Genomic DNA, 15,878 nt, shown 5'->3' with positions numbered 1-15,878 from the left:
AAGCCAGTGTCAAATGTCCATTCGGATCCCAGGCTATGATTAAATTTTGTTTGGGACTTTTCCCAAGCCACACGATCCCTTCGCTCCTGCTGCCAGAGAGCCTGTATTTCTCACCGGCCTCTAAAAAGAGCACCTACCCTGTGGTTTTGCAGTTCCCAGCTGTATGAGGCAGGCTCTGACGGATCAGAAAAATGGGGAAAGTGTGGGAAAACGTGACAAAGGTGATCAGAGATAGGGAAAAGCTGCTAGGGAAGAAAAGAAGTAAACAGAGTAGGTTTGTCTATCACAGAAGAAAATCTAAATGAGGGATAGGCCAGAACATATGAAATAGTGGGTGGCAAAGTGAGCAGGGCATGGGCTGCTTGCTGCCTCCCCAGAAGTCCAAGAACGGGATGCACCAGTGAGAGCAGCAAGATGCAGGTGAGAAGGGCTGTGCTCTGTGCCACGGCTGCTTACGTCCTGCGATTCCTGGCACACATCCTTGGTACAGGGAATGCAAGAAGCTGATGCGAGTTCAGAATGTAACTGAAAGAACTAAAAAAAGGGAAAAAAAAAAATAGCCTTTTGTGACTATACCAACTTCTGGGTTCAGAAAATGTGTTCAAATCACTGCCAGCTAGAAAATGTCCTGGAGGACTTGACGCTGTTTCATGTTCTCGCATTCTTCTGTGAAGTGGGGCTGCTGTGAGAGCAGGGATATTCTTGAGCAGACGGACCTTTGCTGTGACCTGCTGCTGCCATTTTTCCATGGACTGAGTGGTTTCCTACAGCTGCCAGGTGGTGCTTGCCCATGGTGTACAAGAGCATCTTTCTGCAACGCTGAATGTACACTGAAGGAAAACAGAAGGATGGCAATTGCAAAAAAAAAAAAAAAAAAGTGAGGCAATTTTCTTGTCATTTTTCATCGGGGCCTCACTTTTGGGGCATTTCTGTGCACTTTGTGTCCGAGAGGCATTTTGTCTTCGCCTTTTGGTGGGGCGGCTGTGAGACCACAGCGCTCCTGCCCGGGGAGGCGCAGGATGAAGCAGCGCGGGGCTGCAGCAACGCGCACCACCCGTTCAGCCGGAGCCTCCCACGATCCCAAAGCAACGCGGGGCACTCTTTGAAATCACCACTCCTAGGTGCAGCTCCCTTTGAAGCCAGCACCTCTCCAGCAGCTCGGCAGCAGCCGGCGGAGGAGCCGTGGCACCGCTCCCACCTCACCGCGAACCGGCGCCACTCCGGAGCAAAAACCTCAGCGGCTGCCAGCGCCACGGCGCTCGCCTCACCTGCGGCGAGGGCAGGAGCTTCCCCGCTCGGCTCGGAGCCGCTCTCGGCCTCGCCGCCTCCTCCTGGAGGCCTGGGCCCGGGGCCGGGCCGGGCGCTGAGGGGCGGTGTGAGCGCGGCGCCCTCCCGCAGCCCAGCCCCGCTCTCGGGTTACGTTGGAGCTGCACCCTCACAGCACCCCCATTTCCATACAAATAACCCGGGAGCCTGCGCCTATGTCACCGGGCCGGAGGCTTGCCAAGGGAGGCTGTAATCCAATCAGCAGGAGCTTTAAAGGGATGTCTGCAGAGTGATTAAACAGGGATCTTTTTTTTTTTTTTAAACCGTAGTAAAGTCATTACTTTGCATTTTGTTTCATATTTGAAAAGAACTTTGATCCGAGTTGCGAGGACAAAGATGCACATGGCCTAAAACACACGCGAAGAGATCAAGATGTTAAGAAGATCTGGGTTGTTGTGTGGGAAGCGAATATGACCCACAGGGATTAGTTTGCTTGTGCTGGTCTGGAGATTAACTTTAAATCACTGCTTTAAGGACTAATAGGACTAATAGGAATTCTTGGAAACATCAGGGAAAAAGTCTTCACCAGGCTGGTGAAAATGGCTTTCCAAAACAGTAAGACGTTTTAAACTTTAACTTTCTATGTAATGTTTCTGTTTATGTTTGTTTTTTGTTTTTGTTTTCTTCCAATGCTTTGTGGTATATTATAAACTATTTTAGCTTTTAAAGTGTTACTTAAAATAATCGTTGTTGCTGGGTTGGAGGAGAAATCGTCGTTTGTTTGCCGTTTGCAGAGCAGTAGCCGAACGGGTATTTTTAGAATTGATTGTTAGTTTAAAACCAGAGCTCGCCTGTGGTTTCCTGAGTTAAGTGAATGGAAACCAGCCGAAACTCCTTGAATGAAAGCTGGAAGCGGAGCCGGGCGTGCAGAGTCGCTTACCTTTGCGAGTCCGCTGGTAAACTTCTCTGTTGTGCAACTCTTACCCGCCTAAAGGATACTCACAACAAAGGAGGAGAGCGTGAGCGTGGGCAAGTAATGAGCTTACAGGGAGCTCTCTGCTCTGCATTGTAGAGGGAACAGGGAAAAAAAGCTCCTTCGGCTGCATAAGGCATATTTTGGACTTGCTCTGTCAATGCAGGAATGTAGGTTTTGCATGATGTAATGGTATGCAAATGCTCCCAGCCAGCGCCAACTGCTCCGTTAACCCTTTGCGACATCTGCCCTCCTCCCCCAAGACTTAACTTCCCTATCCTTTTCTCTAACACGCTGATCTTCTACTTCTCAGCTGATGTCCGTGTATCAAACGTGTCTGACGGTCTGAGCTCTGCGAACAGTGTCACTTTGGTGAATTTGGGCTGCCAGATGCTGCCGAACAAGGAGTGCTTGTCTGGGGCACGGCTTTGTTCTGCTCCCCGCGGGTGATATGCAGGAGCCATGCCCTAGCCCCTTGCCCCCCAGCTGGCTGTGAAGTCCAGAGCCTTGATAAAGCGCTTGTCTTACCTGGATAAAACCAGTCAGGGTGTGAAGAGCACTGCATTTAGGAAAAAACGAAAACAAAAACCGTCTTACATTGAAACTTGCAACAGTTATTGAGAAATATCAAAGGTGGAGGGCAGGCCTCTTGTATTAGTCAGTGTCTGTTCAAGCGTCCTGCACTTTTCAGTACTGATGGGCAAGCAGGCTGTGCCTCAGAGCTTGTTTCTTTTAGCATTCAGAGAGACCCAACGTAATTCATCAGCTCAGGCTTCTTGGTAAGCAAAGCAAGAGTGAGTGTAATGGTTCAAAGTACAGAAGAACCTCTTAGCTCACTCAAACGATTGGGCAAAAGTCAACCCTCATATAGCTTTATTGGCTTTATGTCAGTGTGCAGACTTGCCTTTTACATATGCCCCCAATAAAATTATTTTCTCAGGCCTGCTCAGAGGGTGCGTAATTGACGGTCTGCATGGAAAGAGCCTTAGGGAAAGTGGGGTTGACGGGATTGATTACTTGTTGGCAAGCAGAGAAGGGCGTTGAGAATTACTAAGCACACAAACATTTACGATACATGTAGCTTCTGATTTCAGCTTGGCTTTTCTTCTGGCAGGTGAGGATGCAATGACAGGTGATACGGATAAATATCTTGGACCCCAGGATCTAAAAGAGTTGGGAGACGATTCTTTGCCCGCTGAAGGATACATGGGCTTTAGCCTGGGAGCCCGCTCCGCCAGGTATTGTATTTGGTGGTTCTGTGTTTGTGTGTCACCACAGTTACAAGCTCTTGCAAATCAAGAGTGCTCTTTCATACAAAACTGGAGTCATACAAAACTGGAGATTTTGAAACTAAGTAGAGGGGGTGTGTTTGTGTGTTACGATAATACTACGCGTTTAATGCATATGTTCATTGCTGTTTTATTTCATAATCTTTATTCATGTCAGCTTCTTATGGCAATGATACAGAAAAGGAACTTCATTTTTTCTGGTATCTGCTGATGTTCTGATCCGTCTCTAAGGCATGTCTTTCCTGTGAGTTTGCAACTGGTCTAGAAACTGATCAAGAACAGCCAGGTTTCCTTTCACTACCAACTGTCAATTTGATACTCGTGTCTGAATATTCTGTAATAAATTCATTTAGCTAAGGAATGTAAATGCCAGAAAAACTGAATGAAATCATTTTGCTATTTTACTGCTTTTGTTTCTTTAAAGGTGACAGCGAGTAAGTAAACAGAGATAATCAATATTAAAGAAATTGTTCCCAAAATTAAAAAAAATATATTAAAAAAATAGGCATGCCCTAAATTTGTAGTAAGGTTTCATTTGACAGGAAATACTCTGCATGTTGCAGCAAACAAGCTAGAGTTTCTGTAAGCCCGATAAAATATTGTAGACTTAATATAACATCTGACTACTGTTGACTTAAATTCATGTTTTTAGATCAACATTTTAGATTTCTTCTTTGAATCTTGCTAAAGCCTGCACTGTGCATTGCTCAAAACAAATAAAACTGTATGAGTAGAGATTACCTCCATAGTTGTGGATTTGCAATGTGTTTACTGACAGTTGGATTGTACTGAAGCTAATAATTAAACCTCATAAGCTGGAGCCCCGAGGTCTTTTTCCTACACTGTAGTTTAAAGATCTGTTTCAAAAAGTGAGTTCATTGTCTAACAGTGAATGGCAACTCCCATAAGGTAAAGCTTAGATGTCTGCTCTTCAATCTTGTTTGTTATGGTTGCATTAGAAATGCAAGCATGCAGTGCACATTTGCTCCTTTTAATAGCCCAGCCATGTTTTGCTTCACTTACAATTTTTAGGTACGTTAATAAGTATTTATGTGATAATACATTGGCAAGGAATGCCAAAATGCTTTTAAACAGTCTTAGCTAGAAAATCAGCAGAAGAGATCTGAAGGGAGAAGCTTATGTCTCTGTAAAGTTAATTAGCAAAGTTGGCGTGCTGCTTTTAAACACGAGCTGGCATGAACAAGGTCATCACACACAGCCCTAACCCATGGGCTCAGTTCTGAAGTACTGCAGCAATGGTGGAGAGTGTGAAGTCTGTGTACAGAGCTGGGCACTCTGGTTTACAGGACACCTTACCCACATCACACTGCTCTTCCTGCACTGGCCTAAATTCTAATTCTGCAAGTGGGAGAGCAGAATTTCACTGCTACGTAGATTTGAGGGTTCAACTTCATATTATTTGTTTATTTGAGAGAAATCTAATATTCCCATGCTTCTGATTTTAGCAGCGCCATTACTATTTGTTGCTGCGTAACTCATTTTTTACATTGCACATATGTTATGCTCAGAGGAGACAAATACAGTGTTTTTTACATAGCAAAAAGTTTTCCGGGAACGTATCTTACTGCTGATTCTGAGTGTAACATTAAGAAATAAACACATTAAATATATTAGCCATCCAGCCATAACATCTTGCTTTTCCCGTCTGATTCTTTGCTTTCTATTTCTCCTGTTTCTTTTCCACTGTAAATTGCTTTAGTCCAAAAGTCAGGTAAGAAGGCATGGCATCGTGTTACATCCTTCCGCTGCTGCCATTGCTCATCTTCATTTTATTCAGCATTAGAAAGTGACATGCTTTTATTTTTGAGTGGAGGGTGGGGGGAGATTGCTCAGTGTTAGAGAATATCCCTTTGTTGTTCTAACAAATGTAACTTGATTTCTTTATACCCTTTGTCATGTAAGAGTTTGCTTAACATATGTCTACAGTATGTAATAAAGATCCTAGTTCTGCTTCCAGCACAAGGAGGAACGTGTGCGAAGGGACTAGAAAAGTTATACTAACAACTACAAAGTGCATGAAACAAGTTGTAGAGTTCTGAGTCTGAACAGTGTTGCTAGTTCAAAAGTGTTAATACGTTGTTGGATGTTGCTTCTTATTAATTCACGTTTTTTACTACTTTATTTTTTGTCACGTAGCAAGCATGTCTAGGCCTGCAGCATGTTTTTAGCACATACCATTATGTATCTTCCAGGGTTAAGTGTAACACACTCCTACATTGATTTAATCGCAGCACATTCAGAGAGATCATTCTTAATTTTTGAATAGTCTAACATGCACAAAATAATCTCCAAAGCATTGGCATTTGCATTTAATCATTAAGAAGCAAATCTATTTTCTTTCTTCATTTTTTTCAAAACTCTTATCCTTTTTTTTTCTCAAGTGAGTAACTAGGCTGTTTATGACAAAGTCAGGAGTGGTTCAGCCACAAAGAGAGAACACCGCCACGTAAAACTTGCTCATAGTTTAACCTGACGCAGCGATCAGAGCCGTATGGGCAGTCACTGTAACCTACCCTCAGGTCCCCTAGGACCTGCCCTCATGGGTCTCCTTACAGGATTAGGACACGCAGACATTTATCAAAGTTCATCTAAATACTCAAATACACTTTTGTGGATTTATTCTAAAGACACAGCATTGCTGCCAAAGCAGTAAACATCTGTTGTGATTTTGCTTATGTATATTTATAGGGAAGGAGATATTGCAATAGAGTCAAATACTACTTATTCCATTTTTCCCTTGTATTTATTTCATATATTATGTATATTTTGCCATCTTATGCTATCCCTGGAAGTTGCATGTATTAATTTTTTATTTTTATTTTTTGTTCATCTCATTGTCACCTGCACTTTCTATGATAAATGGTAAATACAACAGCCTCCGCTCCTTCAGTTCGGATAGGTCCTACACGCTGAACAGAAGCTCTTATGCCCGAGACAGCATGATGATTGAAGAGCTGCTGGTACCGGCAAAGGATCAGGTATGTGCTGCCTCTCTGGCACCAGGTGTTTGTGCTCCTTATTTATAAGGAATGACAGTCTGTAGTCCTCAGCCATGCGTGCAGCAACTGTCACTACTCACTGAAAAAGAAGAGGAGAGCTGAAAGAAACAAATCATGGGTTTACCACATTGTGGTTTTGATCCTGCAAGAGACAGGATGATGTGTTCCCAAACCAAAAGTCTACAAGGGACCAGTTATGTTTCTAAATGTAGGACTGTGCATTCAAGTCATTGGGAGTACTCGTGAGCTTAATGTTACATGCATCTTTAGAGTGCTTTGATAAGCTGAGAACAACATATTTTACATTAAACAACTTTTGTCTGCACTGTATAGACCATGGATTATGTCTGCCCATTCTGTCCAAGTAGAGTGGACTCCAACTGCTGTTCTTGTTTTTCCACTCTCGGGAAAAAATTGGCCTTGTGAAGATGAAGCTTTTATGCACTAACCAGTTTATGTATCTTCCAAACATTTGTGCAATGACTAATATAACAAAAGCAGAATCTTTTGACCTGATTATAGTGTGGGAAAGTATTTCTAAAAGCTAATGCTGGAGGTGATAGGGTGCTGTATGCTTTATTTTGTGAGTTCTTCAGTGTTTGGTAGACTTGAGAGAATTGCTTGAGTTTCTAGATCATACAAGCCAGAGGTCTGCTACGATGCTAGATAAAAATTCTCCAGAAAGTCTTTACTTATGAGTTAAAGGATTCTGAAGTGGAACTGTTACATCCTGGAGGAGCTTAAGGTGGATTTTAATGAAACAGGTTTTCTGCTGCCCTTTACACAGAGGTACCTTTCAGCAGCGGCAAGTATTTCTGCGTAGGGGTTTATTGTTCTCAGAGGATGCTGTCATGGGGAAAAGGGTCCACAGGGTCGGACTCTAGCATTTTAAGCCTTAGTTGTATTAATTCATAAGTTCCAGTGTAGTGCAAATTATCCAGTTTTACTACAGCTTTTGCACACAGTTTTATTAACATTCTGAGAATGGCATAAATTGGATTCTGTAGCAATTAAACTTATTATTAATAGGTTGCTACTTTCAAATGAAATGCTTTAAACCTCCAATAACCTGGGAACAGCCAGCTAAAAAAATGATATTTTGAAGCTGAGAACCTAATGTTGTTTTGACAGTTACTTCTCCTAAGCCTTCATTAAATCTTCTTGATATGATGGATGTAACAGAGGAAAGGAAGGCCCTCCCGCCTGAGAACATATTGTATTATTTAATGGTTCTGGTCATTTTTGTGATTACCATCAAAGTGGATGGTATTGATTTAGCAGCTAGGTTACATTTCATAAGTGACAAGCACAGCACTAAATAACTCCATAGAACATTGTTTGTTTGTAATGCGTACTGTTAACCTGCTTGGTATTACAAAATAACTCTTGAAAATTAAGAATGATTTATCTGTCCATGGAGGAGTTGCAGTGATGCCACATCATATACAGGAGCTCTACTTTAGAGTGAACTTAATGTTCTGTATGAGTGGTTATGGATCTCTGTGCTTTTTGGAGAATCCCTTGCAGTGATTGCTCTTCAGCTAAAAAGCAACAGACATGAAAACCTAGTGTTAATGCTGAGCAGTAGAATTCAGACTGTTTTTGTTGCATTTATAGTCTTCATATTTTTGTAATTCTAGTTTTCATCCAGCAATGATTGTGCAATTATTGCAGTTCAGCACTGATCCAAATTTGTCATGCAAAATGAAGCCAGGCTGGAAGCCTGGCTGACAGTCTAATTCTAAATGTTATTTTAATCTTAATGCTCTAGACAAACTTCAAGTTTCTCATATCCAGGAACAGAGTAGGAATGATGAAGGTAATAGCAGGAACAACGTCTGTTCTAGTTCAGGGCTGTCTTGAGACATTAGTAAAACCACAAATTCACTGAAAACAAACAACAGTGAAACAAAGAATTACCTTCATGAGAAAAAAAAAATGCTGTGGCTTTTGCAAGACTTAAAGTCCTGGCAAAAAGATGCATCTGTCCTCTGGAATTTTCTTCAGCCCAGCCCAAACATGTGCCAAAGGGATGTGGTAAGCTTTATGGGGCTTTGGCTGAAGCAGGAGGAGTACATCTGGGCAAAGGAGAATACCCCTGCCTCTACATCCCTCATCTACATCACTGGACTTCCAGATAATCTGTGCTGTGACAGGAGAAAGTGAGGGAAAAAAAAAAATTCCAGTGTTCCAGCCATGGAAGTCATAGGAACAAAGATCATGATGACTCAGAACCAATATCCTGAGAGACCATCTGGAAGCTGATAGTTGTTAAGGCTGTGTTTTGGGGCACTGGACAACTCTGAAGAAGTAGTGAGCCATTGCCTGTCTGCATATTCGGTTTCTCTTCCTTTGTAAACCTCGTAATTGTCTGGACTTCATTACAGCAGCAGCAGTCTCAGAGTAAAGGGAATTAATTTTATCACAGAAGTATATAAAAGAGATACGGCAGCTGTTGGCCTCTTAGGTAGAATCAGAAGATCCCATGGTCACTTCTTCCCAAGATCACTGAGAGACTTGGAAGTCTAAAAAGAGTCAAATGAGGAAGACTTGAAACTATTCTTGGCTGAACCTGGCTGCTTACATGTTGGGTGTTTGAGAGGATTTTCTAATAATTGCCTGAGAAGTCAAGACATTCCCTCTTGTTTGCATTTAGTGCTTTAGGTGACCTATTCAACGGGGATGGCTGAGCCCAGGCCATACTGTGCCTCATAACCAGAGTAGAGCAAAGTTAAAATTCCTGTGTCCAAGTGCGTTACTATGGATGCAGTAACTCAGACCAAATCCAAGCGACTTTTCTCTGTGGGATAATTTACAAGAGCCAAAGGCAGGATGATTCAGACTGTCCATTGCATAGCAGCTTGCTGAATCTCTTCTGTCTGGCTAAATTCATCTGGGAGGAAGCGTAAATTCTTCCGTTTGCTGAACTCTGGCATTACACAGCCTGGATATTCAGTTATGCAACCGGCGGGATTCTTGCCAGCAGAACTGTCAGTATTTTCATACATGCATTTGCATCTGACAGCGCCACACCCTGTAGCAATGCATGTTTAATCTCCCTCAGCCCAGGTAGGGAATGCTGCGACCTGACCAAACGCAGGATCAGTCCTGCGATTTGGTGTCAGGGATGATGTACCATGTCCTGGACTGCTCGTATTGCAGCTTGCACAGGAAGATTTCTTTGCCTGCCTGGAAAATCCAACACCTCAGCAGATCGACAAAATGAGATCAACAGATGTGTGCTGTGTGTAAGATTCATTTGTTCGGCCATTAGCTTTTACTAGCCTGTATCTCTGCCAAAATTATTGGCTGCAGGTTTTGTGCTTTTGCTGGCTGTAAATATGTCCAAAAAATCTGTTTGAATGCACTTTGTCAGAAAGGAATGCATCCAAAAAAAAAAAAAAAGTCACCTCATACACAGACAGTGTAGGAATAGAGCAAGGAACCCTAGGTATACATGGAAGTAAACTTAGGGCAACTTGTGTGGATGTAGCAGCATCTCTATCTAGCACAGAGTGTCATCAGAGTGACACTCTGATGGCTCAGCAGCTGTTTGAATGACAAACTCTACATTGTGTTGACCTCCTTTTTTATGCATTTATTACAAAATTTATGTGTTGTCCTGTTTTGGATGATAAAGTTCATCAGTCGGCAATGGAATAAATGTATTTTTTAATCTAAATTTTTGAACTCTGATACCAGCTGTTTGGTGTCAAAAGCAATCGCGCAGTCCATATGAGCTCTTACGGAGTTAAATCACTTGCAATAGCAGAAATCCACAGTTGTGGCTTTCCTGCTGAAACTGCAGGCTCTTCAAAAATGTGGAAGAATCCCCAGTGTTTTACTGAAAATAACACAACTGTCTTCGGTAGACTAAATTATGATATATTTTTCAAAGCAGTGCTAATTAAATCCACTGCCATTGTTTAATTACCATTGTTTTTAATGGCGTTCATTTTATCTTTTATGTTTCTTGGTGTATTTCAGTATTTAGCGTATGCCATGCTTTAGCAGTGTTTGCCTGTTACTATTTGTGCTCGTACCATCAGGCCTCGGTACCTATTTTACAGCACGAAGACTGATGGAAGATCCCCATAAAAGAATTAAAGTAGCAAAAGAAGGAGGTATCAAAAAAATGTGGGCTACGTACGACAAAGCAAAGTTGTACCCTGCAGCTAGTACTACTTATGGGCAGGAAATGATAATATTGATGGGTTTTGGAAGTAAACCTGAGATGCTCATTTGAATTGCAAGGAATGTTTAAAGAGAAATTTTCTGGAAGCCCAGAATAATGTAGGAAGGTTGCATGCTCTGGCCAACACCAGAGCACTGTCTGCTTGCTTGTCTTGTGGAAGCTTCTGAACAGAAGTATTTTCATATGTTTATGACTGGCTTTCTGAGATTTACTCCTAATGCTGATATTTCCATTTCAAATAGTTCATTTACAGTACCTTTGCATGCCAGTACATAATAAAGTACAGTAAAATTAAAAAATAAAAAATAAAAGGTGGAAGTTATAAAACTTCCTTGTGTAGAAGAGCGTGTTTGGCTCAGGTTTGAGTGGAACGGTAATTAATTTGAAAACAGCCCACGAGGTTTTCATCTTCACAGTATATGAGGAAAAAAGCAGCTAACTGCTCTCTCTAGATGCATTTACCTGTGAGCAAGAAATAACCTGCCTAGAGGAAGCATGGACATTTTTTAACGCTGTCTTGGCTGAAGATGGTCTGTGCATGACAGTATCTTGACTTAGTCTTATTGATATAACTTCTCATGGTGCTTCCTTAAAAGGTTCAGAAGGTTTCATATTACCCTGGAAATATGGCTGTACAGTATCTACAGATGTAATCTGTTTGATTTTCTAGGGGGAAAACCGTATATATTTGGCTAGAATGGCTTTGCTTTACAGATAAGAGGATGTATAGCATGAGACCTTGTTGTGGGACACAACATGCCTGCATGTGCGTGCATGTGTCCACAGGGAACAGTCAGAAACAAATTGTGCCTTGATGTCTGTCAGATGGGGCAGTTTATTTATAGCACAGCTGTGCCAGTGCTCCACAGGGTTAAAACTATTTTTATATAGGTGAGTAGGGACAGCGGCACTCCAGAACAGTGTCCATGGTGGTGATTGTACAGATCTAAGCTCTGCTCTTAAAGGGTCGGTCCAATGGCATTTTCTTTGTGGGAATGTTATGCTGCCTGTCTGTATGGTGTATGATTGCAGTACAGATTGTAATAGTCTTCTCTACCTTTTCACATGTAAATAAAGATTGGAGAGAGACATACTTGTAACTGAAGGAAGTGGCAAAAGCAGACAGAAAGAAGGTTTGAAAGTATAAAGATGTGGAAGATTAATTTCTCTGTGGAATCCAAATTTCTGTTATGGGATTTCTAGTAATTTAACAGCTGGGATGTCAGCACTGTTATGTGGAAGGGGGACAGATTGAGTTTTAATGGAATTATATTAACAAGCTTATATTTAAGACAAACATTTTACATCTTAATTTTAAATTTCAATGTTGTGTTTCTTTTTTTAAAGCACCTGACGTTTCAAAGGGAGTTTGATTCTGATTCTCTCAGACACTACAGCTGGGCTGCAGACACCTTGGACAATGTTAACCTTGTTTCAAGTCCCATCCATTCTGGGTAGGTCGCTTAACAGATTTCCTTTATCTTTAAATGTGGAAATGTATTGTTAGCCGAAGAATACAGCCTGCTGTAATGGCTGATAACATGCCTATTCCTGCTCTGGTTGAAGCCAGTGGCAAAATTTGTACTGACTTCAATGAGGGTGCTTAATAACGGGAGTCAGGCTAAATTTTTGCATATCAAACCAAAAGCTTGCTTCTGCACTTAATTTTCTGAATGCCAAAAACATTGTAATCCTACAGGCTTCTCTTTAGTAGTCTTGTTTTGCTTTTTCTGTTGCTTATGCTTTGCTTCTAAGTGTCACAAGGTCATTTTGTTTGAATTGTATTAAATTATTTGAAATACGAAATCAGAGATAGAATGTTATGCTTTCTATTCTTCAATACATGAAAAAATAGGGGGCTCTAACGTCTTATTTTATTTATACCTCCGGACTCCTGTTTATTCTCCAAAATATGTAGTTCGAGTTCAGTTATTTACTCACGAGTCATCACTGCACTTACCGTGCTTCTTGAAAGTACCGCATACACTTGATTTAAATGTAGTAAGAGTAATTTTGGATTGTGTGTTTTAAAATTTACAAACAAATACGCAGGTGGAAGGAATCGTTACATCTGAGATTATCTAGTATAAATATTTGTTATAAAATTTTCAAGATCAGAACATAAATTACACGTCCTTTTTAATTTTGACTAATTCCATTCTTATAATGAAAATATGTTCAGCACATACCAAAAGATTTTAGTTTAAAGCAAGGCCACAAGTTCCACAGCAAATCCCACAGCTCCAAAGCTACAGTGCCACAGTTAAGTGTAAGCACCTGATAGAGCTGAATAGAAATAAAAAATGATGGATTTGTAGGTCCTGATCTAATAAAACACTGCACATGGTCAGTGCTAGGGTTGAACTATCAGGAGCTGTGGAATGAAAAGCTGCAATCTGTTGGTTAGCATAGAAGGGTATGTTAGCAAAGGACCTCAGAGAGCTGGTAGGCCATCCACTTGCATTATAACAGCATAAAATATAAGCAAGCCATTCCTGGAATACATTCAATTTCTTCATGGTCACTTAAAATAAAAGAGGGTCTGTAGTCCCTCAGCTTCAGTGGCTTGCTATCCTTTGCTGCAACATTTCTTTTCCTGATGTTCATCTTAAAATCTCTTTGCTGTGACTTAAGCCTATTTCTTGTCCTGTCCATGATAGTCATGGAGAATAATATCCCACTTGTCTCTTTGCAATGTCTTGTATTTTGCAAGATGTGTAGTTCTCTCTTTTGTAAAGTATAATTTTTCATGTTTTCCTAGGTGTTTTTTTTGCACATATCACCAGATTCTTCCTTGCTGTCTCCTGGTTCTCCCCTTTTTGATGTTAGATTATTTCTAAACCAGTTTTGGCACCAGTACTGGCTAAGCAGGGCAGGACCACTACCTCCTTGATCTAACACATGACACAATTAATCTAAATACTGCAGTGAGGATTATCATTTTGGTAGCTATAGCTCCTGTTAACTGGTGTTTGTGATTTGCTAGAGTTTCTTAGTTCCTTTCTGAAATTCTGCAGTCTTAGTATTTTTTCTACGTTTCGAGCTTGTGTTTGGTTTCTTCCTTATGTTTCATTTGCCTTTACTGCCTTTCAACTTGTTGATTTCAGCACCCTTTTCCATTTTAGCAAGATAGCTTTTAATTTGGATCCTCTTTTCCAAAGTGTTATCAGCCCTTTCTGTCCAGTGCTCAAACCGTGAATGAAGATGTTATCTCAGTACTTGGCCCAGGACAACACAGTGAAATCCCTGGTGGAAGTTTTCTTTCAGTTTGACAGTAAAGCACAGATGGTAACTCTTTCGAAGTAGTTTCTCAGGTGATTGTACACTTACCTTATCTGTGCTGTTTCATTTGCTTACTGAAATAAAGAAACAGACCTACTATACATCCACTGAGTAAGTTACCCTGTCAAATCAGTTAATTTGTCAAGTTACGTATATTTTGACTCTTTCTTCTTTTGAAAGACACGGGATATTTGGAATCAACTACTTCAGATCTGCTCACTTTATACATCAGTCCTCACTCGTGCAGCCATGGCTTTAGCTGCTGCCCAGAGGGGAAGGGCTGCAGACCCGCAGCAGTGGGGCAAACTGGGGGGCTGTAGGGAAGGTGGTGAGGGAGAGAATCTGATCACCAGAATATTCTGCCACCAGTTACAGCTTTTCTGCCGTACCACATTTTTCTTTTGATGGATAAAGTCCATCAGAAATGATGTTGTGATGACTCAGTTCCTTTCTCAGAAAAAAGTCATTGTTTATTTTCTTTCTATTGTGGCTCCCTATTATAATATGATACTGCTTGATTTTCCTCATTATCTTCATCTAGGAGCAATCAACAGATGTTGCCTTCTCATCTGCCAGTAGCTCAGCATATCTGATGTGTGTTGGATCATGACTTTCCTCCTTTCTGAAAAGCAGCTCCTTTTCTGCTTGGTGGTGGTGCTTCATCCCCTTGCCTTGTCCCTGTTCGGTGGCTGTAGGCGATGGCATGGCAGCTAGGGTCACCAGCCATCAACAATCCTCGTGGGCTGCTCTTTGCGTTCCTCATACCCCCAAGTCCCCCAGTGTGCCATGCCAGGGCAGCCCCTCCGCAGTGTGTTCCCTCGCATTGCTCCTTTCCCCTTGTACTCACCATCAGAAGAGAGCATCAACATTTCTTCCCATCTCTAATCTGAGGCAGAAGGGGAATTCTGGGGAGCCAGGGTGTGGATCTCCAGGAATGTGTCAGTGAAAGAGGAAGAAAGAAGGAAAACTTGGCAGTAATTTTGATTCTTCTGGTTTTTCCTTTTTTTAAGCCAAGATGGTGCTTCATGTTTTTATTTTTGAGTTCAAATAAGTTGTTTTGCCAGGATATGCTTTGAACAGGGTCCATCATAAGTAGTGCACTGAAATGTGTCAGCAGTCTTGTGGCCTCTGGAAAGGTAGAGCTCCATCACCAAGGTCGCCTTCAGCTTTCAGATGTGAGCGTCCTTGTACACCTTGAAATGTGGCTGTGCTCTCTCCATGTTGCCTTTTTTAACTCCTTGGTTTCCTGAGCTCAAAGAAAGAAACTAATGTGTCATATTCTCTCCCATACTGAGAAACTCAGAAGTGCTTGATCCACTCTTGCAAGGTGTCATACTTGAAGTTAATTGTAGTTTACGCCAACCTCCTGTACACACAGAACTTTTTTGAAAGCAGTGGCATGAATGGCAAGATTTTATGATTCCATCATTGATACACCCTTCAGGCATCCTGCCATACATATATTATACATTATACTCTGGGAAATAAAACTGTAAGAAAGCACGAGAACTGATTTTCCATGGCGCAGTGAACCATGTTTGGGGAATTAAAGAAGTTCTGTTGCAATAAATTCTCTGCCGACCTGAGTAAATCACAAGCGCTCTTCTCTGTTCCATGTACTTCTGCACTTCCCAGAGAAATTACTGACTTGTGCTGACTAGTGAAAATGAATGCTTCATATATTTTTTTTCCATGAGTAGCATATTTTATGACATATTTTACAATATGCAAAGCAAAAGCCAAATCATTTCTAAAGTTGGCCTTCAAATGTGTTGCTTTTGTTATTTTTCTGATTGTTACTTTTCCTTTGCGCTTATTATTGATATTTTCTGTTGCTTGCTTCTAATTATCTT

General features: G+C 41.3%; 1 protein-coding gene across 13 annotated transcripts in view; it reads left to right on the top strand.

Annotated features, from left to right (window-relative positions):
• The window catches only part of ANK3 (ankyrin 3), a 351,417-nt gene that overhangs the window by 275,800 nt on the left and 59,739 nt on the right, over positions 1 to 15,878 (top strand). For 5 of the 13 annotated variants that reach the window (XM_084526169.1, XM_084526173.1, XM_084526170.1 and 2 more), the window contains 3 exons: positions 3,354 to 3,477; positions 6,425 to 6,527; positions 12,091 to 12,197. In XM_084526169.1, the coding sequence (XP_084382295.1) occupies positions 3,354 to 3,477; positions 6,425 to 6,527; positions 12,091 to 12,197 (334 nt within the window). Of the gene's footprint in view, positions 1 to 1,453; positions 1,882 to 3,353; positions 3,490 to 6,424; positions 6,528 to 12,090; positions 12,198 to 15,878 lie in introns of those variants that run through there. The other 8 variants (XM_084526174.1, XM_084526175.1, XM_084526176.1 and 5 more) reach the window with 4 other exon arrangements.

This window comes from Aythya ferina (genome assembly GCF_964211825.1).
Source record: "Aythya ferina genome assembly, chromosome: 7".
NCBI lineage: Eukaryota > Metazoa > Chordata > Aves > Anseriformes > Anatidae > Aythya > Aythya ferina.
Note: the sequence above shows the minus strand (reverse complement) of the source record. Positions and strands in the feature narration are given on the sequence as shown.